Below are 26,924 nucleotides of genomic sequence, written 5' to 3'. Positions count from 1 at the left end.
TGCACTGTTAAAAATGATAAAAGAAATTGTATTTTTGAATTCACCTCATACAAGTACTGTAATGCAACCTCTTTAGCGTGGAAGTGCAACTTACAAATGTAGATTTGTATTTTTTATTAGTTATTTATTTATTTTTGTGACATAACTACACTCAAAAACAAAACAGGGTAAAACTTTAGAGCCTATAAGTCCACTCAGTCCTACTTCTTGTTCAGCCAATCGCTAAGACAAATGAGTTTTGTTTACATTTATGGAAGATAATGCTGCCCGCTTCTTATTTACAATGTCATCTGAAAGTGAGAACAGGCATTCGCATGAGACTTTTGTAGCTGGTATTGCCAATTATGCTATACATTCATATGCCCCTTCATGCTTCGGCCACCAATCCAGAGGACATGCTTCCATGCTGATGACGCTCGTTTAAAAAAAAAAATGCGTTAATTAAATTTTGACTATTTTTGGGGAAAAATAGTATGTCTCCTGCTCTATTTTTCCTGCATTCTGCCATGTATTTCATATTATAGGAGTCTCGGATGATGACCCAGCATATACTCGTTTTAAGAACACTTTCACTGCAGATTTGACAAAATGCAAAGTGAGATTTCTAAAGATAGCTACAGCACTCGACCCAAGGTTTAAGAATCTGAAGTGCCTTCCAAAATCTGAGAGGGATGAGGTGTGGCGCATGCTTTCAAAAGTCTTAAAAGAGCAACACTCTGATGCGGAAATTACAGAACCCGAAGCATTATCTCCTGCAACCATAAACAAACTTGTTTGTCTGAGTGACTGGCTGAACAAGAAGTAGGACTGAATGGACTTGTAGGCTTTAAATTTTTACATTGTTTTGTTTTTTGAATGCAGTTATTTTTTGTACATAATTCTACATTTGTAAGTTCAACTTTCTTGATAAAGAGATTGCACTACAATACTTGTATGAGGTGAATTTAAAAATACTATTTCTTTTGTTTTTTACACCACAAATATTTGTAATAAAAATATAAAGTGAGCACTGTACATTTTGTGTTCTGTGCTGTAGTTGAAATCAATATATTTTAAAATATAGAAAACATCCAAATATATTTAAATAAATGGTATTTTATTATTATTTATTTATTATTTAGCAGTGGGGATTAATCACAATTTTTTTAATAGCTTGACAGCCCTAATTTAAACCTTATCTTGTTTTCTCTGTCCAGATTTTGGGGTTTGAAATTCACATTTCCCTCTTTAAGCTTTTTTCCCATTGCTGATGTGTGACTCTCCAAATAGGTGACATTGACTACCCAAGGGAATCTGTAAAGCTGACTAGACAAAAGTGATGTCAAATTTGCATTTAAGGGGACTAGTTAGGCATTAAGGAAACACCTAGTTAAGGTGTAATGAGGTGTGGTTTCCCAGTGTTGCAGCTCCTAAGATTCTTGCCTGCCAGTTTTCTGCAGGGTTAGGATAACTGGGGCTCCATGTTGATTAACAGTCTGATGGCTGCCTCTACAGTGGAGGTGAAAATTATCTTCTTAATTGAAATTTTGTAGAGTATGGCAGCGGGCGGGGGAGGGGAGACCCTGAAAAGGAGCAGTCTTCCATTTTAAATAAATGGGTAGTGTATTTTGAATTTTGGAGTGAAACTTAATGGTGTGTACATGGTTAAATAAATTAATCCTTAGATCAGTAGTTTTTAAATGATGGTGTCTAGGCTAATTCCCCACTCTGGCACTTCGAGTGCAGAAGGTGAGGGCCAGCAAGGATTTTAAAAATTAATACTGGCCACTCCAGGCTGGTATTAAACTCCCAAGGTTACAGCTTTTCTCTGACCTTGGATTGGTAGATGCTGCCACCACCCAAGTGCAGAACCCCTTTGAGAGCCAAGGAAGGTGCACTTGGAAATACCTTTCTGTGAGGTACTCTCAAGCCCTTTCACCCTCTCTCGGGGGAAGAACTGAGAAAGGAAGGGGGGGGGGGGGAGGGACATCAGTTGTTTACACCAGTTAATTAACAACATGTGCACAAACCTCTTAAGACACACAAATCCAATTCTGTTCTTAAAAAAGGTAAATTTTATTTTTAAAAAAAGAAGAAAATACATCTGGGAACTCAGGCTATTGCTAGATTTTAGAAGAGCAACTACAAGGATTAAGCACCAAGAATATTTTCCTTGAGGTCCAGCTTAAAGGTTACAAGCAAAACAAAAGCACTGGGGGTTAACACAGGAATCCGCAAGTCATAAAAAAATAAAAGGGATAAACCTAATCACGTCTTCTACTAAGAGGGATTTTATAGCTTCTGGATGGCTGGGTGTTCATAAAAGGGAGCTCCTGCCGCCCCCCGCCCCTCTTCATTTATCACAGATGGTTGTATATGGCTGGCTGCATGGTGTCCTGACTCTTCCTTATATTTTGAAGAGGAGCCTGGAACTCTATATAAGTTACTAAAAATGAGTAAGAGGAGCCAGCCTAAAAGCCTTGAGTGGGGTCTGCTGCCACATAAGTAGAGAGGAAAATGGTAGCTGCCATTCTGAGACAGACAGCCAATAATGAGAGTGCAGCTGCCAGCCACCTGCAGAGGAATATGTAGGAGAGTTGTGGAGATGGGATTGAAGCAGTGGGACTCTTTACCCAAGAGAGCAAGGGGAGAAGAGGATCAAGTGGCTGTCTAGGCAGCATGTCCAGGAGATAAAGCAAATGTACAGGGAGAAGAGGACTGGGCAGTACGAGACAAAGGGGAGGTTCAGGTAGCATAGGCGGGAACAGAACAGATAAGAGGAGAAATAAAATGCCATGCTGTAGTAGACCGTGTAATTAACTATACTACAATTAAACATCTAAAAATACATACCGTATATACTTGTTCATTGGCAGGGCCGGCTCTAGGTTTTTTGCTGCCCCAAGCAAAAAAAATTTTGGCTGCCTCCTCTCCCCCCCCCCCCCCCGGTTTTTTTTTTTTTTTTTTTTGGCTTTTACACATGTTTGCACTTTGCAGTTTTGTTTTGACTGTTTAAAATTTAAAAAAAAAATGAAAACAGAGAATTTGTAGGGGAGGGAGGCAGCAGCCTCTGGGGCTCCAGCAGGCAGAAGCTCCCCAGGGGTCCTGGGGACCCTCCCGCCTGGCCCGACTCTTACCTTGCTGCAGATCTGGCCTGAGGTGGAGTCATCTCTGGTCACCGCCGCTCCCAGGGCCAGAGGTTGGGGCTGCTGCTGGATCCCAGCCCTGCTCATCCTTGGGCTTCGCCTTGGCCCTGGCACGAGCTGGGCTCAGCCTGGGCTGCCGCTCCGCTCCCCTCTCCCCTCCCCTGGCAGGAGGCGGCGCAGAGAGGAGGAGGAGGCAGAGGCGGGGACAAGCCGAGGAGGAGCGGACCGCCCGGGCGCCATGTTCCCCCGTCCTCTGCAGCCGGAGCAGGGCCGCGCTACCGGCTCCCGCCTGGGGAGGGGGGGGTGGCCGCTTCCCGCTGCCTGCGGGAGAGCGGCGTGAACAAGCCGAGGAGCGGCCTGTCCTCTGAAGCCGGGGCAGGGCCGCGCTACAGGCTCCCGCCGCTCTCCCGCTGTCAGTGCCCACCCCGCAGGCGGAGCCGGTAGCGCGGCCCTGCCCCGGCTGCAGAGGATGGGCCGCTCCTCGGCTTGTTCACGCCGCTCTCCCGCGGGCAGCGGCCCCCCCCTCAGGCAGGCGCCGGTAGCGCAGCCCTGCCCCAGCTTCAGAGGACGGGCCGCTCCTCGGCTTGTTCCCACTGCCCGCGGGAGAGCGGTGTGTAGCGGCTACCCCCCCCCAGGCAGGCGCCAGTAGCACGACCCTGCCCCGGCTTCAGAGGACGGGCCGCTCCTCGGCTTGTTCACGCCGCTCTCCCGCGGGCAGCGGGAAGCGCCCCCCCCGCCCCCCTGGCAGGCGCCGGTAGCGCGGCCCTGCCCTGGCTTCAGAGGACGGGCCGCTCCTCGGCTTGTTCGTGTCGCTCTCCTGCGGGCAGTGGCCACTTCCCCCCCAGGCGGGAGCCGGTAGCTCAGCATTTTGCCGCCCCATACATTTTGCCGCCCTAGGCACCAGCTTGTTTAGCTGGTGCCTAGAGCCGCCCCTGTTCATTGGCCCGTTCATTTATAAGCCGACCCTCCAGGATGGATAGGTAAAAATAGCAAGAACTGTATGACCCTTTCATAAGCCGACCCTATATTTCAGGAGTTGGAAAACTTTGGCTTCCGGCCCGTGACGGTAAGCTACTGGAGGGACGGGATTTTTTTTTTTTTACCTGGAGTGTCTGCAGGCATGGAGCCCCTCAGCTCCTTGTGGCCGTAGTTCGCCGTTCCCAGCCTATGGGAGCTGCGGGAAGTGGCCACAGGGAGCTGAGGGGCTCCATGCCTGCAGACGCTCCAGGTAAACAAAACGACAGTGTATTAGATATTCAATTCAATGATTCCATAGAGTTTAAAATAATCAAATTTTGGTGTAGACTCGTTTATAAGCCGACCCCCGCTCTTTGTCACTTTTTTACCAAAAATATTCGGCTTATGAACGAGTATATACAGTAATTAATTTTCTTACTCGTCTTCCACGTAAGCAATTTTTGTAATTGCCAGAGGGATGATATGCAGTTTTAATCAGGAGGGGAGCAGGTCTTCTAGACTCTTCTGTATTCTAAATTATTAAAAAATAAAATAAAATTGAGAACTGTTGACTTTTTTTCCTTTGAATGCTTGGGTTTGATTTTTGACCTTTCCTGATTGACTGAAGTCAGGAGAGCAATTGCAAGATTTATTTTGCTATTCTAACTAAGCCATTATTTAATTAATGTTTCTGTCTTTGCTTAAACTAATTGTCCAATGTTAATATGGAGAGAGAACCAATTGTAAAGTATAGTAGCTGTTAATATTGCTGTTTAAAGTTTTTTGTTTAGTTTTTCTGATAATTAGATTCCAAATATGAAGCTGCATTTGGATTTACTCAGTAGCATTCAAAGAGAAAATGGATGGTTGTAAAACTCAAAGGATTTTGAATAAATGCATTCTTCCAGCAATTACTGAAGTGTGCTTAGCTTTGCTGTACCTTATGCAGGTCACTTAGATGGATGAATGATTACATATCTGATCTAAATTACTAATAAAGGTCCTTTCAGACCGATGAGATTTGTGAATACTTAATAAATCACTTTGTGAATCAGTACAGCTTTAATAAAGTATTTGTTTTTTTTTTAGGCTTTGCACATTAAAATAGGTATCATAACTTTTTAGATTTGTCATGTAGCTGAACCAGGGCAATTGAAATAACAGCTAAGTAATGCCAAATAATATTGAATTCCATTTTTTATTTTAGTGTTTTTATGGCAAAGTCCAGTTAGCATTTCTTTCTTTAATGTTCAGTGCATAAAATATTTAATGAGAATACAGCTATTGGGTAAATATCTGCATCATTAGATTGAGGTATCATATATCTACACTACTTCCCGTTTAATTGATTTAGATCCACAAATATTTCATGAAATGATAATCTTGCTTTGTAGCAGCGTGGAGCAGTTTATATCAATATAATTTACGTTGCTTCATTTAAAATAAAAAAGGTTTAAATCGTGTCAAAAGGTCATAAAGCTAATTTGAGAACTTTTGCTTCTGCTATTTTAGATTAAAACCTTTAAAGCCTTTAAACTATAAATGTGGTGTATATGCATTTTTTGTTTACACACAAGCCGAAGTATTCACAATAGTACTGAAACTTGGGCTCCTAAGTCATTCTGGAGCCTAAGTTCCAATGACTTCAAACTACAAACCCTGATGAAGTATAAATCTGGCTTTCCTAACTTGTGGAAGTACAATATAAAGGTGGTGTTAGTTGTAAATATAGCATGAGGTATTTGCTTATCAATTGCATTTGAGTTTGTGGTGTTACCACAGTAAGGATGTTAATGAGGCCCTAGACTTGTCTCTTTCATTGCAGATGCGCATTTGAAGCATGACGCTTACTAAATTATCACTTCAGATTTACATAGACTTTTTTTCTGACACCTGAATCACTCATGTCATGTAGGAAAAATCCCATATTTAAGCACTTCAACATCGGTTTAGGACCCTAACTGGACACTTCTATTTCTGAACATTTCAGGTGTGAGTGTGTGTGTTTGTATGAAATGTTCAAAATAGCTCTAATGTATTGAAAGTCTAAATGTTGTTTTGTTAACACTGAAGCAGTTTTGTTTAGAAGTGACACAAACTTTATTCCTCTGAAATTTTTAATAAAAATAAAATTGTAGCCCCTCAAGACGTAGGTGCTTAACTTTACTCATAGCTATATCTACATAATCTTGGTAGTAAAAAATCTTGTTTACTTAACTAGTTATTCTTTTCATTCATCTGCCTAACTTAAGAACAGACTACTCTTTGCTTGTGGCAAGCAGTGCTATAGATACTTTAGGTATTACTTTTACTGACAATTTGCAGAATAGGTCTTCCACAAATTAGGGCAGTGATTCTCAAACTATTGTACTGGTGACCCCTTTCACATAGCAAGCTTCTGAGTGTGGGCCCCCCCCCCTATAAATTAAAAACACTTGTTTATATAATTAACACCATTATAAATGCTGGAGGCAAAGCAGAGTTTGGGGTGGAGGCTGTCAGCTCACGACCCCCCCATGTAATAATCTCACGACCCCCCTGAGGGGTCCCAATCCCCAGTCTGAGAACCCCTGAATTAGGGTCTTTGGCTTTATACTGCAGTATAAACCTAAAAATCAAGTATAGTTATGTACAATTTTAAGAGTGACTTGTAAACTGGCACTGGTAGACAGCATTCTGTACAGAAAATGAGGCCTTATTGCAGAGGAGAGAATTCCTATGTCTGGAAATTATTTAACTGGCTTCCAACACATAACCAAATCCCTTGTCTTTCCTTTACTTACTGGGAATAAATTGGGTTTAAAAAAATCCACAAAATCTATAGAATTTAGAGATGTGATTTTAATGAAATGGTCAGTGAAGTCTAAACCTAGGGTGACCAGATAGCAAGTGTAAAAAATCAGGACTGGGGGCGTGGGGTAATAGGTGCCTATATAAGAAAAAGAACCCAAAATCGGGACTGTCCCTATAAAATTGGGACATCTGGTCACCCTGTCTAAACCTGACATGAGCACTATGGAGTTCAATAGTGAATGAATATGTTGTTTTGGTTGCACATGGAGAATGGGACATCAGAACTGTCTCTCTCATGTGCTAGTCAGCATCATAGTGACTCTGAAGTGTCATATCTATGCCAGTCAGTCTCTGTCCTTAACCTTTTTTTGATCTCTGCTATTGATATCATAGTTCCTTGAAGTCATTTTATTTTACAAAATGTAGATCTCTTTACTCAATTACTTTGAGAAAACGATGGTTCTTCAAGAAGATATTAATCATTTTGGACTAGCACAGTCCTTGTCCGATCTGTTTTTGCTTGCCCGTTTACAAAGATAAACTGTTGAATTAACAGGAGGTATTAATATTGTGGGGAGTTCTGGATTCTGCTGACTCTAAGCTGTCATAATTTACCTAGGCAAGTGCAGGAGCCCAGGTTGTGGTGTGCGGGAAGAGGAAGGTATGTAAAGTCTTTCAGTTGAGGAATTGTTACCACTGAGAGATTTAAAATGTTGAGAGAAATCTGTTTTACAAACTATGCCTTAAACCCGTCTGCTTGTCTGGTAAAGTTCTTCATCTATTGTTGATGCCGATCATGAATGTCTTCCTTAAAGTTAGAGACTATTGGCTTGAAGGAAGCAGTGGTATGGCCTTTTGTTTATGAAACAATTGCTTGATATTGACTGTGGCCAGTAACATATCACATCTTTGAGGAAGGTTGTGGTGAGAACTCTTTTTATCTAGATGCCTCAGGTCTCTTTTGGTCATTGTCAGTCTTGGTACAAACATGGTTTTGTCACAGACTGCATTGGTTGCATTTACCAATCTCCTTTATCTTCACCCATTGCCAATGTGTCTTTGCTGATATTGGAATTATCTGATACCTTCAGTGCTTTTAATCATAAAGTCCTGTTGACTCACCTGCAGACCTTGGTGAGAGTGATGGGGTAGCTATTCAGTGGCTTTGTTCTTTTATCTCACATAGCAGTGGGTAATTCTCTCTTTTAATAGGAGCTTTGGATTATAGGGTGCTATTGCCATCCCTCCAGTTCAAACATAAGAGGCCATTGGGAGGGTTAATAAGTAGACATGGTGCCTTGTGTTCTAAGTGGGTGATCCCCCAACTTTGTCTTGGTCATATGAGACTGTGGTGGTATGTCTTAGCCAGTGTCTGGAAGTAAGGCATGGATGACGGACAGCTGTCTAAAGCTCAGTCCAGGGTCTAAAGCAGTGACCCTGTTGGAAACAGGATCCTGGACTGCAGGGCCGTTGGGCTCAACCAGTATTGTAATTCTTGTGTGAATTACTGAAGTGATTTGGGAGTGTTATGTGGACTAATTTTAAGTAGGCACATGTCCTGTAAACCCTATAGGGCAGGGACTGTCTTTCTTCTTCTTGTACAGTGCCCAGCCCAATGGGGTCCCAGTTCCAATTTGGGACTTTGAGAGGCATCTAAATATAAATATTTACTACTAGCAGATCTGATATTCCTGCTGAAAACAGTTTTCTTCTCCAAAAATGGCATCTAAATTGAAGTCAATAGCTGCAAAATTTTCGTATCCTTAGAAGATGTTTTTACCATCGTTGATGTTTCTTCCTATCCTGAAGACAACGCACCTTGTTGAAAATAAGTCCACTTAAATTTAGGCATTCATGCATAAATGAAATTTATATTTAAATACATTGAAAATGCAGGCTGATATGTACCAAACTCTATTCTACAAGCAGCTTTTCCTGTTTCCGTCATACCCAATACACAAGTACAGCTACTACCGTCTATTTGCTCTTTTTCCACACAGAGATCAAATTTGTATGTAACAGTTAAAACATTTGTGTTTAAGTAAATTCCTGATATTAAATATTTTGTTTTGCAGAATCCAGAATGTTAGTAAGCAATGCATTTTCATGAGTTACTGTCTTTGATTTGTTAATTTGATCATTCAAATATTAAGTTTATTATTGGCATTTAACCTTAACCAAATTTTAAATTGCCAAGTCTTTTACAGTGAAATACTACAATTGTCAAGGCTGATGGTCTCCAGCATAACTTCATGTCTGCTCTTTTAATTTGTGAAACCATACTTTTTTTCTTCCTATAGCAGTAGTGGTTTTCCAGCTTTTAATTTTGCTTTGTGCCAAGGTTCACAAATACATTATAATAGGTATTTCAGTCTGTTTGTAGTTTGGGAACAGAACCAGATCTGTCACTCGCTGGTAGCAGGAGAGTGCCCTGCCTCTAAAGTTGTTTTTATTTTTTTCTGCCTCTGCAGTGGCTAGGAGCTCAAATAGACCTTCCTGCATGTAGAGATTTTCTGAAGAAAAATGTAAATTTATTTCAAATTTTACATTAATAATTTGGTTCTATAATGTTTGATTTCCAGAGCTGCATATGACTTGGGGATATTGTTTCCCCAGCTCCCCTTCCCCTTCTGAAATGCTTAATGTGATGGGTGCCCTGTAGGCTGTAGAGAGAGAAGCCGAGAAAAGTTAGAGGCAAAAGAAATGGTCTGTTTCCTGCTTCACTACCTTCTTGGGTATTTTGTGGGTGAGCTCGGCCAATCCTGCTGGCAGAGTTGAGTTCCCTTGTACAACTCAGTCCAGAAAGGACTGCTTCAGTCTCCTCCCTCAGCAGGAAAAGAGGCAGGCGAAATTGAAAAGAACTGGCTTTGGAGAAGCAACACTCCCGTATCTCTTTCTTTCTTTCTCTATCTCTCCTTCTTCCCCCCCCCCATTTTTTTTTTAAATCAAATAGTAAAATATACCCAAACTAAAGAACAGAGGGTAGACATGGGCAAGAGTGTATAGAGTATTGTAAAACTACACTTACATCTGCAGCTGCCCTAGAAAAGCTGTAGCTATATACCCTTCGGATAAGGATTTCCTGAGACATCTAAAAGATTGGGGAAAATAGCAGACTCTCAGCTGTTGTTGCAAGTCTTCATGCATATTGGTCTGTAACTCCCAGCGGCTGCTCTGGGTCACCATGTTCTACTGTCTAGATTATTGTCTGTAGTTTATGTTGCAGTTTGCCATGCCTCGCTGCCACCTCTGCCTCCTTAACCCAGCAGGTGGCTGTGGAGTGATGAGAGAGACATAGGCCAGATATGGAATAATTGGCAGGCAGTAAGGCACCTTGTGGTAGGATGACCAGATGTCCCATTTTTAAAGGGACAGTCCTGTATTAAAGCCCTCCTCCAGGTGTTCTGACTTTTTCTTAAAAACGGGCAAATTGTCCCATGTTTTCTGTCCCCCCTCGCTCCCCACCAGTACTGGTGGGTCCTGCTGCTGGCCGGATCCCTGCTCACCATATCTCACCTGGTGGTAGACATCTAAATCCAATTGTTCTGCTCCTCTACTGTTGAATGCAGAGATTCAGATTTTATTTTATTTTTTAAATTTAGTTCATGGCATGTGACCCAGAAAAAGAGAACATAGCATCCACCATCTGAAACACAATGGTTAATTGAGGTTTTTGATTTTGAAGCACTCCATGGACTGCCATGACCAGAACAAATCTTGTCTATGTCCAATGGATTTTTCATAAATAGCTAGAAAGAACACGATTAGCCCTACCTCAGAGAAATCATCCTGTTCTGGATGGAGCAAAATTTCCTATCTCTATGAGCACTGCCCATCAAGTGGCAGATGAACACCAAAATTTACACGGCAGAAGTAGTATTACCAAATATTTGTTGTTGTAAATCAATTTGGTGTGCTGGTGATCAACCTCTTTGCATTTGAAGACCATATATAAAGTGCCCTGCAACCTCTCTGTTAGGACCTGGGATGTGTTTGATAAATGACCTCTCGCAAAGCTGGACCAGGTCCCTGCTATGTCTTTCCATCTTTTGCACTGCTCCTCATGACAATACAAAAGATAAGAATGAGAGAGCAGCAGTGATACTATTTATGACTTTCTGGATGCCAGGGCAAGGCTCTCAGGCCTTATTAACCTACTATTGGATCCTCGGATGTCTGTATCTCTCAAAGGTCTGCTGTTGCAAACCTCCATCTGGGACCAAGCACATTTAATATGAGAACTTGGATGAAGTAGTGTTTGTTCTCATGGACCCCAAAAGAGGTACCAAATTGCACCAGCCAGTAAGAAAACTTCTAAGTCCGTAGTTTAACTACTATGGCCTTGAGTTTCTTCAGAAGTGCTTTACTGTGGGTGTATGAGTGTCCAAGCAAAATGGCAAGTCTCTGTAGCATAATGTTCTCCGCATATTCAAGAAAAGGAAGTTGTGTACAAATCATCTTAACATTGCTTCCTTAAGGCATCAATTTCATTCCAACTCCCAAGGTGTTAGAGCATGAACTTGGAACCTTGTTCTGCTTCTTACAGCACTACTCAGTTTGAACCCCTGCAGGAGATGATGATGTTAGACTTTCTATCAATCCTCCCAGTGGCTACTGTCTCCCATCAGTTGACTTTTTTTATCTGAAGTTGAGAGCTTTCTCTAACAAGACTCAGTATAGTAATCCTCCAAACTCTAACTCTTGGTCTACACTTACCCCCCAAGTCGAAGTAAGGTACGCAAATTCAGCTACGTGAATAACGTAGCTGAATTCGACATACCTTACTTCGAACTTACCGCGGTTCAGACGCGGTCCACACGCGGCAGGCAGGCTCCCCGTCGACTCCGCGGTACTCCTCTTGTTGAGCTGGAGTACCGCAGTCGACGGCGAGCACTTCCTGGTTCGATTTATCGCGTCCAGACCAGACGCGATAAATCGAACCCGGAACTTCGATCCCCAGCCGTCGAACTACCCGGTAAGTATAGACCAGCCCTAAGTAAATTCAGGAGATATACCTCCTTCAGATAGGAATCAAACCCAGTCCTTAGGAACACTGACAGTCTCAGGGCAGAATAGGCACTTCTGCTGTATTGAGAGGTGCTGGACAGCCACATGACCATCAAGGCATAAGTTCAGACTTCGCATATTGGTTTTCCATCTTATCCATTGCCATTTCCTTTCTTTTGGCATTTTAACTTGGTTGACACTGTAAGTCAGGCAATGGTGTATCCAGAATTTTCGAAGATGAATCACAGTGAAGCGGAGAAGTGCTCTTGTGTTTAGTGGTGTGTTGTTTTTTTTTAAACTGTATATAAAAAGAATCTGTGGTTCTATTTTGAAAATTCAGGTCTTCCCAACCAATAAGGTTTTATGGCTCCTGAAGATCTAGTGAAATTGTGATATAAAACAAGAGGGAAAGCTAAACAAGTAAGATTGGAAGGCCTTTTTGGTCAGATTGTTCAAAAGTTTGTTTTTTAACCGCTGTTAACCTCCAGTGCCTAATGAGCATTTGGGACAAAATCTTTAAAGATTCAACACCCCCATCCTTTCAGCTACAGTTTAGAGCTCACATCATCTTGGTTAACTCCAATGAAGACCACCAGACAAAACCAGTGAAGGCCAGGATTAATATTTCTATCTCCTAAGGTAAAACAAGGGGGGGAAATCACCTTTTTAGAACATCCTTTTCAAGCATGGCTTTTTTTAAAAATCCTTTACAGGTCACCTTTAAGTATTGACTAGGCAGTAGTAATTACATTTAATTGTCTTCAGTAGGGACTTTTTTGTTATCCTGGGCTTCTAAGTAAGATTTTTTTTTTTTCCTTGACCAATTTGAGAATTTATTTTTCTTCAGTTTAAAGGACTGTAGTCACTCAAATTCAGAATGATCAAGAACACAATCTAGTACAGGGTCCTCAACCTTTTTCTTTCCGAGGTGCCCCCCAACATGGTATAAAAACTCCACGGAACGTGTGTGTGTGTGGCTCTGAGCTTCAGCTGTGGGGGTGGGGCTTCTGCCCCAAGGGGCTGGGTGGGGCTCAGGAGAGTGGGGGACTCGGGGCTTCTGCCCCTGGGGGTGGAGGGCTCTGGACTTCAGCTGCACAGGGGGGCTTCTGCCCCATGGAGCTGGGAGGGGCTCAGGAGCCCTGTGGGAGGGAGTTTCTTGAGACTTTTGCCCTGCAGGGCGAGGGACTCGGGGTTTCTGCCATTTTGGGTGGGGAGATGGCTCAGGGCTTCAGCCTTGCGGGGCGACTTCTGCCGGGTTTTGGAGTGCTGGGTTTTGGGGCAGCTTCTGCATGGACGTCGGGGCTTCAGCCCTGTGGGGCGGCTTCTACCGGGGCTCAGAGCACCATGGCTTGTGGCTTTTGTCCTGTGGGGTGGCTTTTGCCCCGTGGTTCAGAGCGCCAGGGCTTGTGGCTTCAGCCCCAAGATGTGACTGGGCACTGGGCTTCTGCCTCGGGGAAGGTGCTGGGGCTCAGGGCTTCAGCCACAGGACAGGGGACTCGAGGCTTTATGAGAATTTTCTTTGAGGCAGGAAAGAAAACATGGCACATTTGTGGCAGGTTACCATCACTGTTTCATTTCTGGCAATCTTTAAATAGCACATAGTGCTGAACCCGGAAGGAAATCATTTCCAAACTTCCTCTGAATTTCCTTCCTTCCTGTAAGCTGTCTATTGGTGGCTTTTGATTTTGTGTAAAAAGTGACCCTTTATACGAACTGTACCTGCTTAGCTCAGCTCTTTCCCTCACCACCAGGGAGTGATTAACCTCTCAGACTTCACATAGTGGAGCTGATCGAAGCTGTAAGGGGTGGCCAACCTGAGCCTGAGAAGGAGCCAGAATTTACCAATGTATGTTGCCAAAGAGCCACAGTATTATGTAATGATTATATACGTGTGTGTGTGTGTGTGTGTGTGTGTATAGATATATATACACCCACATAATCATTATATAATTTGATAATGTATATTTATTATGCATTTATAATGTATAGTTAACCATAACAATAACTTGTCTTAACGTTTTACTTAGTGGGACTTCTGGCAATCTTTGCTTTCAACAATTCCCTTGAAATTTGGTTTGTGTTCAGTTGTGCTCACACGCAGCAGTTCTTAAGTGGCTGTCTGTCAAAACGGATTGGTGCTTGGATTTCACGTGTTTGAGTGTCGAGAAAACAGACTCATAAAGATAGGTCGAGGCAAACATTGGATTAATTTTAGGGCCACACTTCTGATGTTGGGGTATTTATCCTTTGGTACAGATTTCCAGAAAGTAAGGGTCCCTCTGTGTCTTCTGGGCAGATTTCAATCTGTCATTTTCCAAAAGTTCTATTATTTCCAACTGGGATGTTGCTTTGTCAGTGACTAAAGGGATCTTCGGACAATTGGCTTCAGCACTAAAAGGGTCAATCAGAAATATGATTTGAGGTCTTTTTTCCACTGCAAATCTTGGAATCTTTCCTCAAAACTGTCCTTAAGATCTTTAATCATGCTCGCATATCTAGTTTGTGCTCCGTTTTAGGGGTTCTGCTGCATCTTCTTTTGATCTGGCTGGAAGTTGTGATATTGAGGGAAAGTTTCAGCTCTCCTTCAAGCATTTGTCTGTGAAACAACTGCAGTTTGTTCATGAACGCAAATACACTTTGCACTAGATCAGACGGCAACCGGAATTTTCCTTGTAAGTCCACGTTTAGTTTATCCAACTGCAGCAGCATGTCTGCAAGAAATGCCAAGTCTAGAACCCACCTAGGATCTGTAAGCCCAGAGTATATTCTGTGCTTCTTCATAAACAATTTTACTGGTTCCAGAAGCTCAAAAAACCAGGAAATAACTTTACCTCTCGAGAGCCATCGAACTGCTCAGTGATATGGCAAATTGGCAGGGAAGTTGTCTTCATCCAGTTCTTTGATTAGATTTTGAAATTGTCTGTTTGAGTGAATGAAATTCACAATGTGCAAGACAGGTTTCATTACGTGATCAAATTTGAGATTTTTAGATATCCGTTGCTCCCGATGAATAATACAGTGAAATGTCCAAAATTCAGGAAAGCTCTCATCAGACTTACAAAGCCCTACTAATCCATTCACAGATCTTCACATGGATGGAGCCCCGTCTGTTGCAATGGCAGTGAGCTTCTGTAAAGGGAAGTGGTGTTTCGCAACTAACAACATCAATGCTTCCTTTGGATCTCGTCCACGAGTTTTGTCCTTTAGTGGGACGATATCGAGGAGTTCTTACAACACAGTCATCAGACACAGTCCGGACAAATATCGATAATTGAGGTTTATCCTGTACATCGCACAACTCATCCAAAGCGATGCTCAAATACTCACTGCTGAAGTTGCAAGTGCAGTTGCAATTTGATGTCACTGTTCAGGTTGGAGATTCTGCGTTCTATTGTGTGGTGTAACAGCTGCAGGCCAGAAATTTTCTTCTGTAGATTCTCGTTCTTTGGTGACAGGATTGAAATCACATCAGTGAGGCACATTTTTATAAACTCGCCTTCAGAATAGTGCTTTTCAAAGTTTTCAGTTTTAAAATGCAGCGTTCAGAACTTTCTGGGAATTCTTGATCCATATGTGCATGGCTAGAAGCAAACTTGCAGCGTCATTTCGAAGATTTGAACTGAGAGATACGCGTCTGGCAAAGAAGACATATGGCCTTATGAGAATAAGTACATTACTTTCAACGAAAATGTACTTATTCTCCCACTCTTGTTAGAAGCCTCGATTTTCATCTGTGTATTTTCTTTTCCGTTTGCACTTGCCTTCCATTGTTAGATAGCATAAGAAAAACTTTGATTAAAAATTTCCACACCAGCTAGTCACTGTGTACTTTTATTCAAGGAGACACAGACTCTGGCCAGGGGTTGCTGGACCCTTGGCTCTGCCCCAGGCCCCTCCTCCTACTCCACCCCTTTCACCAAATCCCCACCCTGCCTCGTCCCACCTCATTCCGCCCCCTCCCCAAGTGAGCTGTGTCCTCGCTCCTCCTCCTCTCCCTCCCAGAGCCTTTTGCCAGCAGAGAACAGCTGATCGGGGTGGGCAGCAGGCAAGGGGACTGAGGAGGAGGCGCTGGAGGGGGGAGGAGGGGTCTGCGCACCGGGTCCTCGCTCCTTCCTCCCACCCACTGCATTGAGGCAACTCGGGGGGTAGGGGGAGGAGTGAGGACGCAGCCCCCAGCCCTCCTTCCTCCCAGAGTTGCTTCCAATGCTGCAAAACAGCTGATTGTGGCGGGAGGTGCTGGAGGAGGGAAGGGGGCTGGGCGCCATGTCCTCGCTCCTCCCCCTCCCTCCCAGAGCCACCTCAATGCTGCGAAACAGCTGATCGTGGTGGGCAGGAGGGAGGAACAGGTGCTGATTTGGGGCGGGGAGGCAGGAGGCACTGGGGGAGGGGCGGGGAGCTGATGGGGCTGCCGGTGGGTGCTGAGCACCCACCATTTTCCCTCCTCCCCCCAGAGTTGGTTCCTGGAAGGAGCTGCATATTGTCTTTTGAAGAGCCACATGCAGCTCCGGAAGTGTTGGTTGGCCACCCCTGGGTTAGAGCCTCAAGTCCTTCACCAGTTCGAATCCTAATTTCATATTGTCTTATCCAGCATAATGGGAGTTCTCTTCCACTTACAGCCTTGTGGAGAAGAAGCTATTTTGTAGAACCATGGTGGAAAATAAACATTAATCATTTTTAGCTGCACATAGTGGGGAGAAGTTTTTAGGTTAGGCTTTTGGGGACTCTCTTGTTTAGTAAAGGTTTGCTTTTTGAAAAGGGCATCTAAATGATAGGGAATCAGACTTGAAAACAACCAGTTTTTTGAGGTGGAGAGTGGACACAGTATGACTTTCCACTTGATGACCATTTTGTAGAGAAGTTCCACAGCTTAATTACACAATGGTTTTTCTCCCTGTTTGCAGCTAGCTGGAAGCAGAACCAGACCTGTCAGTCAAGGCAGGTTGGGTGGGATCACACTACTGAAGATCCAAGCAGCTTTAGACAGTTGCCTCCAGACCATCTTCTCAGAACAACAGCAAAACAAAGCAAAAAATCAAAATCAACCTACTTGTTCTTGTCATTTGGTAATTTGGGTGTGTTGTTTTTTTAGGTCACTCAATATGAGCTATGGAAAGACACTGCTCAATTTCTTATGTTGTAACAGCAATTAAATGTTTTTTATTATAGAAGTGGAAATTTAAATTAAAACTTTTCTATTAAAGATAGCGTCTTTTCATTCTCAGGTTCGATGGATGATGTACTGGATTGTGTTTGCTCTTTATACAGTTACTGAGACAGTAGCAGACCTAATGATCTCTTGGTAAGATTTTGCATAATATGGAACATGGGATGATATAATTTTTTTCTGATGATTTAATTCAGAGAAGATAATACAATTACCAACCTGTATTTATAAGTGACGTTTCCAAGAACGGCTGTAAGGAACTTGCATAATGAATAGTGTCCCCCATTTCTAAATTTGTGGTGCCTTTTAATTCCTTAAAGAGTAGGAATAGACAAATGCTACCCATGCAGTAAAGCACAAGAGAAGAGAATGGAGTTGTAAAACTCATGCAAAAGAAAACTGGTGTCTTAAATAAAATAGTATAATGCAAGAAAACATGGAAAGATTTTTTTAAATCTCTTAGCCTTTCTGCTTTTGATGGTATTACATTAAATGAAAACCAAATAAGTCAATGAAACAGATATTCATCTATTAAATAGTTAATTTTTAATCAATATAGATGTTATTAACCTTAGATGAAAAGATAGTGTAACATTTTGTTGTAAAAAATGTGTAACCAGTTTGTTTTTTTGCAAAGCTTTGTTTTTGGTAGTTAATTAACATCTACCTTCTTATAGTACTTGCATAATGTTTTATCTGCAGGTTTCCATTGTATTATGAGTTGAAGATTGCTTTTGTTATTTGGCTGCTCTCTCCATATACTAGAGGGGCAAGTTTAATGTATAGGAAGTTTCTCCATCCTCTTCTTTCTTCAAAGGAACGGGTAAGAAATGATTATTTTCAAAGTTTGGCATTAAATGCAAGAATTAAATATTTTTTGTGCTTAAAACGTTAATACATTAACTGAGGCCATGTCTACACTACCACGTATGCCAGCAAAACTTATGTCGCTTAGGTGAAAAAACAGCTCCCTGAATGACAAGTTTCACTGGCATAAGTGGTAGCTTGCACAGCACTTCTCCCGCCAACATAACTACCGCTTCCCATTAAGGGTGGTTTAATTATGTTGACAGGAGAGCTCTCTCCTGTTGGCATAGAGCGGCTACATGAGAGAGCTTATAGTGGTGCAGCTGCATCGGTACAGCTGTCCTGCTGTAAGGTCTTTAGTGTAGACATAGCCTAATACACTTAATATAAGTTGAAATATAAAAATATTTTACCTTCAAGTCTTCCATCCAAATTTTGATGATAAAATAATGCTATGGGGTAATACAAATTCATGACTTTCAGGGATTTTGTTTGCAAATTTAAATATGTATTCTGTTTTGTTTTTTAGGAGATCGATGAGTATATTGTACAAGCCAAAGAACGAGGTTATGAAACTATGGTGAATTTTGGGAGACAGGGTTTAAATTTGGCAGCTACTGCTGCAGTGACTGCTGCTGCAAAGGTAAATTTCACTTACACTAAACTGTTCAGGGTAAATATTATGGACAAAAAAGCAAAGTGGTGTTGGGTATTTACCCATCTTAACTCAAAGAATTCATTCTAAAAGTAACATGTTTAAAAATAGGGGGATGTTATTTAAGGATTGCAATTTTGTGAGTATTTTTATACCATGTTAGTTTTAAAATGAATAGCATGTAAATTTTTGGATAATGGATATCAGTTGAGTGGTAAATTAAAATATAGACTACAATGTTATGTTCAAGCTACTAGTGAAAGATCAACATTCTTTTTTTCTGTCTTTGTTGCATTTTCTTGCTGGTAATCACACTGTTTACAGGATTTCTGGCTTCTTTCTGCTGTCTTCCTTCAATCAAGTTGAGGTAACTACATCTGCAAAATAAGGCATGAAATATTACTACCACAGATAAAAGCTGTTTTATGTGATTAATTCCTAGTTTGTGATTTCAGATCAAATTTTTAAAGTAATGCACTACATGAAAGCTTGCATCATAGTTGTCTGATCTGCATATTCTTGCTCTGAGTAGTGTTTTTATATGAAATCGTAGAGCTGAATAAAATGCAATGTCATTTTAATAACTTGTACATATTCATGGTTGCCTGCAACTTAACTGAAATTAATGAAGGGGGTTTCCCAAAATATTTGATTGAAAAGCCACTAATGAAGTCAACCAAGAAAGCTCTCAACCTACAATTAGTGAAATAAGTCTGGAAACAACTTGTACGCTTGAAAGATGTGTTTTGATTAACATAGAAGATTGAAGAGGTTGAACTGACTAGTATAGTTTAATCTTTACTAAAGATTAATTGGGCTTTTGGATCCAATGAAGAAAATTTAACAGACTTCCATAAAAGGAATATTTTCACATTTTAAAGACATCTGTCTTTTTTTTTATTTTTTTATTAATAACATCTCAGATAGGATGTCCCAGATTGTTCAGATTTTGATATTTCTCTTGACAACAATGTAAGCAGTTTCACTTTCTGGTTTTCATACACTAGTGCATGTTGCACTGTTTGGGATGTTCAGACACTACACGGAATATGTTTTAAAGTTTCCATTGGAATATTAATTACAAAACATTTTTCTTGGTCTGAAATGTAAAATGTTATATCTATAAACCTAAATATTCACCTGTATCATTAAGATGTGATAAATTGATTCAGCAGTCTCTGGTGTGATGCCAGTCAGCCCAGCAAAAAACTAGCCTGTTGCTGTCCCAACATCTAACACACCTTACGTCTTATTACCTAAATATAACTTATAATACAAATAAAATTGGTGAATACTGTAATTCATACTATTGTAGAGTTTGTATAAACAGCTGTCTACCTTTTAAAATGTTATAATTAAAAAAAAAAATTCTTTTGTGTAAAGATTTATTTTTAAACAAGACTTGGAAAAAATATCCAAACTTTTATTTTCTAAGGCTCCTTAATTCTTTAAAAGTGAGATTTTTCTGCCTGAGTGGTGCTTCAAAAGATCATTGTAATTATAAAGAAAAGTGCATGGTGAGCTTATGTTTGGTGGACATCTGTTTCATATTGGTGGTGGTTGGTTGTTTTTTCTCATGTATTAATCATTTAAAGTTATTAATGCTACATGCCTGAAGCCATAACCATTTTAAACAAAATATATTCCTATGGTAGTATGCCCTAAATATCAGAGTGGGAATGGGGGGCTGGGAGAGAATATCAAAAGTAGCCATTTTTAACTAATGTGAACTCCTTCTTTTTAAAAGAAGGCTATTATTGCAGTTTGAGGAGAACACTCCTATTTTAATTTGCCACACTGTGCACTCTGAAAAGATAAAATGACCACCTGCAGTATTATACTATTACTTTGTGGTCATTTCCATCCCTACAGTATCTGGCTGGCCGGCCATGATTACATCACAATGATATACTTCTGGCTGGCCACGAATATTCAAAGATACAGAATTTGAAGTTACATTGAGACCCAACTATTCCTTTCTTTCTGCGGTAACAAATAGTTTCTTCCTTAGTGTCAGTGAAGTTTGAATTTCAAAGCCATTCAGCTGTGAATGGAAGGATACTTATTCTATTTGTAAGTTGTTATGCATCCTCATGAATATCTGTACAATTAATCCAGTGCAATAAGTTGCTTGGGAAAAACGACAGTCATAGTACCAAAGACATTAAGATATCAATATGATTGTAAAGAGTGCGCAGAGAGAGAGGAAGAGCTCCCTGCAACTCTTAAACTATATTGTTAATATCAGAAATTCTCTCTTTAATGTGCTATGCCAATCCAAAAGCTTGGGTGTAATTCCTTTGTGCTAGCACTTGGAGACTGCACATATGTTCTTTCTGGTGATTTCATTCCTTGTGTATATAAAGGGCTTGCTAGCTTGCCCAAGTCAGTTGTTCCTGCCTCCAACAAGTGAAGAGAACAATACCTTTAATAGCTGACACTGAAGAATGAGGCTTGCAGTTCCAGAAATTCTTTTACAACTGGGACAACCCACACTGTGTAGTTTTCCACATGTATACCCAGGGTGTTACAGATGGCCTTGAGCCTGCCTGTCTCTCTGCCTTGGTGAACTTCCTGTGATGGATTTAGTATATCTGCCTCCCAGCATCTACCCAGGGTGATCCCCAGAGGAGGATGTTAGGATAGTTGCACTTGGCTGGTAAATGAGAATACCTTTTCTCAAGGAGTCAGGAGAATCATGTGGACAACAATTTCTGTTAAAGGGGGTGCTTCCCTCAGGGCAAATCAACAAAGGTAGAGTCTACTTTTGAAGAGAGATCTTCAGTACTTATGGCTCCATCACTCTAGTATCTGAACACCTAACAATCTTCCATGTATTCACCCTCACAGTATCATGTGAGGTTGGAAATTACTAATATCCCATTTTATAGATGGGGAACTGAGGCACAGAGAGATAAGTGACTTGCCCAAGGTCACGCAGGGAGATCATTTTGAATTATCTGGCCAAGCTTTTGAAATGGCTATCTACACGTTTTATCCTGCTAGAGGAAAACTCAGATACATTTGAGAGGGCTGAACAGTCAAAGTTGATTCAGAGGCTGCTATGATCAGTCTCTGCAGTTTCATCTTTGTCAGACTTTACATACATCATTAGGACCATGTTGAGAACCATAGTGGCCTTCATAACAGTGGAAAGGCTTCTTTGGCTGAAGCAGTGGTTAGCTGATCAGACATTCAAGGCCAGATTGGTCAGTTAACCTTTCAGTAGGGCTGCTTTTGGTGGAAAAACTCCAGCAGCCAAAGCCTTTCATAGATAAGGGGAACATAAGGCTGCTGCATCACAGGCACCTCCTCCTTCTGTTCTCAGTATTAATCGCAGCCTAATGGGATAGGGCTTACAGTGGAAAAAGTATCACCCAGAGAAAACGTTTTTTCCTGAAAATGAGGCCTTTAATTGCTTTTGCCCCAAGGAAGAGCTTAGACCACACAACTACTTGTTCCATCTTAAGTAAACAACATGAAGGTATACTTAGGCATGCACCAACAGTGTTAACCACCATCAGCTAACAAGTTTTTAAACATCACTGTTTGTTTACAATTGGTGCTAATTGATGTTTCAAACACCATTAATTAACCTGCATTAGCTAACACAAATTAAAACACAGTCAATTTTCTTAGTCTAAAATGTGCCCTTGGTCAGATTTTTGTGAAGTTAGTCTATGTGCAGTGACAACATGCTTTTTGCCAAAGCATGTCAACTACAGTATTTAAAAATATGATGATATCTGAGAGGCTGTTCTGAAATTACTTAGACTTGTGTGTGGGGAATGGATTGTGATATTGAACCCAAAGCCTTGCCTGCACCTCTCTTTTTGGATTTGGAATCATAAAATGTTATGACTGTGTGACACCTTAAGAAACTAATTAAAACAAAAACAGAAGCATGGGTTAATATGTGCAGCAGTGCACTATGGTGAGGGAGCCCTAAATACACTGCTTGTATTTTAATCTTTTATTTAGTGAGTATGTTTGGTGTCCCAGGTATTCAGTGATTTCACAGCTGTGTAGTTAACCCTTCATGTGGAATTGTGCTTCAAAAATCTTTATTCATTTAAAAGAGAATTTTAATCTTTAAGATAGCCTTGAAAACATGTGCAGTGTAAACTGATGCAGCAGTATTTGCCTGTGTCTGTAGAGAGTCTGCAACAGTACCTGTGAGAGATGTGAACTACTCCATTCATCTCAATCAGGAGCTCATGGATTCTGAAATTGCAGAATTTGGCATTTTTCCAAGATACCATGGACTTCACACTGCAGCACTTTTACTGTGGAATACATCAATTTGCTGCAGATAAAATTTTGCTTTGTTTCCGTGGCCTGCCAGTATTTGCCTGCAGCTGCCTCTTCCTCTCCAACTTTCCACATAATGGGGAGTTAATTACAGTATATTCTCCCTGCAGTGTTCCATGGAGCCAAGCACCAGGGAGTCAGAGAGCCAGAACTAGGGAGCAGGAGGAGTCAGAGGTGAAGACAGGCAAACGGGAAAAGCCTAGAAAACAGCACAGCAGCAGATGCTCAGGGAACTCAGCTCCTGGAGCTGGTTAAAGGATTCCTGTTGCCTTTGAATACATTAGTGGAAGGATGATCTTAACCAGGCCACTGTTACAAAATCATGTGGTCTGAGACCTGAGGAGGGGTGTTATGCTTTTTGGGCAGCGTAGTGGGAAGTACCATGCTGGAAAATAATAGCTGATAATTTGTTAAACTCTCAGTAAAGTCAGAGGAGTGAGGAGTGTGTGAAGTTGAGAATTGGATTTAAGGGTATTTCATCCTGTAGTAAACTAATATTCCTGTGGAAATTCGAGCTGCAGAGTGAGAAAAGTCTTGATCCTGATGAATGCATCATTTAAAAGATATTTTTCTATTAAGTATCTTTCATCATTTTGTGACCCTTAAATTCTAGTCATTAGAAGTGGCTTTTTTGACTGACATTTTGGGTTCCATTGTATGATGTTATGAAGAATAATATTGGTCTGCTAGATGGTCTGCCACGGAATTGTTTCTTCAGTAGCTCCTTCATTACTGTTCATTAGCAGCAGCGCCTAGAGGCCCCAGTCAGGATAGGGACCTGTTGCACTGCACACAGTGAACATGTGTAGAAAGTCACAATCACTGCTCTCCAATAGTATATGAAAGTTATTCCAGTTTCATCCTCTGTGTTCCGTAAAATGTAATTAAGGATGTGCAAGACCTTTTCGTTTAAAAAAAAAAAAAAAGATTTCCAATGTTTTATTTGCTATCTGCATAACAAAGTTGATTGACTTTTTCAATCTTGGAGGGTATATATGGGATGAAAGAGCCCTGATGGAACCATTCTGTATCATCTTTTATATGCACATTGAATGAGGCAGTGCTCCACAAGAGCCCTTGCCTCACTGAGTGCACAGCTTTCATAGGACATAGCATTACCCTCCTCTCTGCCAAACACTTCTACTTTTTCTATGTTCTCTTGAAAACAAACTTAAAAGTTCTATCCAAAATCTACACTGAAGAATATAGCTGCACAGTAGATTACTAAAATTGGGAAACATTAAATACTAGGATTGCAACTCTAATTCTTCTCTGTGCATGTGCATTACAGTAGTCCATTTCATTGTCAGATATATTATATTAGTTCCACAGAAATAATTAGGTAATGCTCAGTGAAAGAGTTAGATTGTAAACGGGTGTTCATGTGGGTCTGTTCTTCATTTTGGGTCCCTCGCTGAAAAGATTGGGTATTGTGTAGTGATTGAAGCTGGGGTGTACTTATTGATCAATGATAAAAATATATCTCCTTTGCCTCATTCACTGCATGCAGATTGTATTGCAATGCACAGACACAACAGTGACCCGAGGCAAAACACACTACTGTGTATGTAGGACAAAAGTATAGTATCTTATCAGCATGTTTATTGATTGATCTTCTATTTTTAAATACTTTGGAGAAACAAGTATGTGTACATCTTAATTAAAATTACCAAAATATATTACATAAAGGGCTATTACTACTACGTTCAGATGTTTGAAAAGTGGTACTAGGTGATACAGTGTCTGATGGATCAGGCATTAAAGGCTTTTTTGGGGAAAATCTCTTCAATCCACCTAGAATAAGGAATAAATAAATCAGAAAGAAATATAAGCAGTGTCCAAAAGCATTAGGAATTGGAACTACTAACTTAATTCATGATTTTTAAAAATTCCTTTTACAAGGTATAATCTAATGTTAAGCTTGAACAAAATGCTCCTTGTCACAGTTCTCAGGGTAACTGCACCTCTGACCCCTTTGTGGCCTCCTTCAGGGTACCCCACTAGGCATCAGGCCTCTAGCCATCATGTTTCTCAGGGCAGAGTCCCACAATTCTCTGTGTCTAGACTGGGGATTTAGGCTGCAATTCTTTAATTCACTGTGATCATCTCAGCAAGTCTGAATTTAGTTTTAGCACTTAGTCCTGTTCTCTCAGGGGCAACTAGAGTTAATCTGTGACCAGCCAACCTTCGTAAAGCAAAGTATTTATTTGGAACAAAAGCATTGTAGAGAACACATCTTAAAAACAACAAACTGCTTACATGCATGTCTGGTTTACCAGGTGTCACCTATCTTCCACATGGGGACCTTCGCAGATTTTAAAGTACTTCAGGTCCTCTCAGAGGGCCTGCCCCTCTGGGCCCAGTCTGAAGTCTGTCACTTGGATCAAGGGGAATGACCTCTCTCCCCATGTTAAGGTGGTGACATGTATAGTTTTTTTGTTCTTTCTTTGACAGCCTGTTTAATGAGGTCATGCCAGTATATATGATCTTCTCAGAGGGTAAAGCTTCTCCAGACTTGTTCCTTGTCTAAGGATTTGCAGGAAGCTCCTGTAACTTTCCAGTGGAGCCAGAATACAATCCCATAAAGACACATGTAACATTTATAAAGTTGATAGTCTTGAATATTCCATGTGTCCATGGTATGTCAGAGTATTTACATAAGGAAAAAACACAAACATGAATGCTGCTTAAAACAAATGAACATCTACTGCATGTCTCTGTTAAGAGAATTTTGTAATACAGCAAGAAAGCATGTACTTAACCTTACCTCAGTTTGAAGAGCAAATCTAAAGGCTTCTCCATTTGTTCTTGAAAAGTGCTATTATTGTGTTCCAGGGTCAAGGTGCAATAACTGAACGGTTGAGAAGTTTCAGTATGCATGACTTAACAGCTATTCAAGGAGATGAGCCAGTGGGACAAAGACCCTATCAGACTTTACCTGAAACCAAAAAGAAAACCAAGAGTTCTGTCAGTGAGTCTCTGGGTATGTATCTTGTTAAAGTTTTGGGCTACTCATGTTGTAGTTAAATTCTGATATGTAAAAGCCAGGAAGTGGAAAAAGCAAGAACTTTTTTTATTCTCTTAAATATTGGTGGTGGAAAAAACCCCAATCTCTTCCTGCAAATTTGAATAGATTTGGCTTGATACATAACATTTTCAACTAGGATTATATCCATCATAACTGAGGTTCTGAACTGGTGGTTCTTGGTGGTTCTTTTCCCTTCATGGCTCTACTGGGTGAGATAGCAAATAGATTATCCTCGTATCTATCTTGTTGAGTCTGTGGTTTGTGTTGCTAACTAAAACAATAATGCTGAAGTGCAAGTCAGATTTATTGGATGTGACCCATAATTGTCACTGTTGGTGTCATGGAACATGTGAAAAGTTGTGGCAATTAAGTAAATTGGAAGAGAACAAACTAATGAAAAAAGGGTGAATGTAACAGGCTTTTTAAAAAGGTGGCAAAGTTACTGGTTAAAAGGTGAACATGCTTGTAGCAACAAAAATAACTTTAGTCCATTGAGGAGTTGTCATGGGAAAATTAAAATTTGGGAGTGAAGAATAGTACTTGGTGACACAGCACAGAAACTGAAATGCCATATGTTATGTGCAAATGCACAAGTTAACAGGTGGTTCTCCAGAATTTTTTGATACTGTAGATTAAACAGTAAAGTTTCTGGAAGGTATCTCAACTTCCATTATTAATGAATAGCGCTTATGAATCTCTGTGCTACTTTAAAGAAAATGAAAAATTTCCGAAGGATAGACACCATCCTTTATAGCTAAGGCTAAGTTTTTGTCATGGATATTTTTAATAAAAGTCATGGACAGGTCACAGGCAATAAACAGAAATTCTCAGAAGCCTTGACCTGTCCCTGACTTTCACTAAAAATATCCCTGACGAAAGGGGTTTGGCACCCACTGCTGCTGGGGCTCCCGGGTCCCCCACCACTGCAGTGTATGAAGGCTCCGGGATCCCCTGCCTGCAGGGCTGGGCTGCTGCGGAGTCCCCTTGCCCCCGGGGCAGCTGGGAGCTGCAGGTTCCCCCTGTTGCGGCCAGGCAAATGCAGGGGGTCCCCCCACTGCATGCTGGGCAGCTGCAGGG

The 26,924-nt window shown here is 41.1% G+C and overlaps 1 protein-coding gene across 2 annotated transcripts in view; it reads left to right on the top strand.

The window, feature by feature from the left end:
- Window positions 1–26,924, top strand: part of REEP3 (receptor accessory protein 3) — a 72,313-nt gene that overhangs the window by 33,237 nt on the left and 12,152 nt on the right. For both annotated transcript variants that reach the window (XM_024209273.2, XM_024209271.2), the window contains 4 exons: window positions 17,105–17,181; window positions 17,749–17,869; window positions 18,383–18,496; window positions 25,655–25,802. In XM_024209273.2, coding sequence (XP_024065041.1) covers window positions 17,114–17,181; window positions 17,749–17,869; window positions 18,383–18,496; window positions 25,655–25,802 — 451 coding nt within the window. In that variant the 5' untranslated portion in view covers window positions 17,105–17,113. The remainder of the gene's footprint in view (window positions 1–17,104; window positions 17,182–17,748; window positions 17,870–18,382; window positions 18,497–25,654; window positions 25,803–26,924) is intronic.

The sequence above is a fragment of the Terrapene carolina genome, unplaced genomic scaffold (assembly GCF_002925995.2).
Source record: "Terrapene carolina triunguis isolate 2854851 unplaced genomic scaffold, T_m_triunguis-2.0 Scaffold95, whole genome shotgun sequence".
Lineage (NCBI taxonomy): Eukaryota > Metazoa > Chordata > Testudines > Emydidae > Terrapene > Terrapene triunguis.
This window is presented reverse-complemented; position numbering and strand designations above follow the sequence as displayed.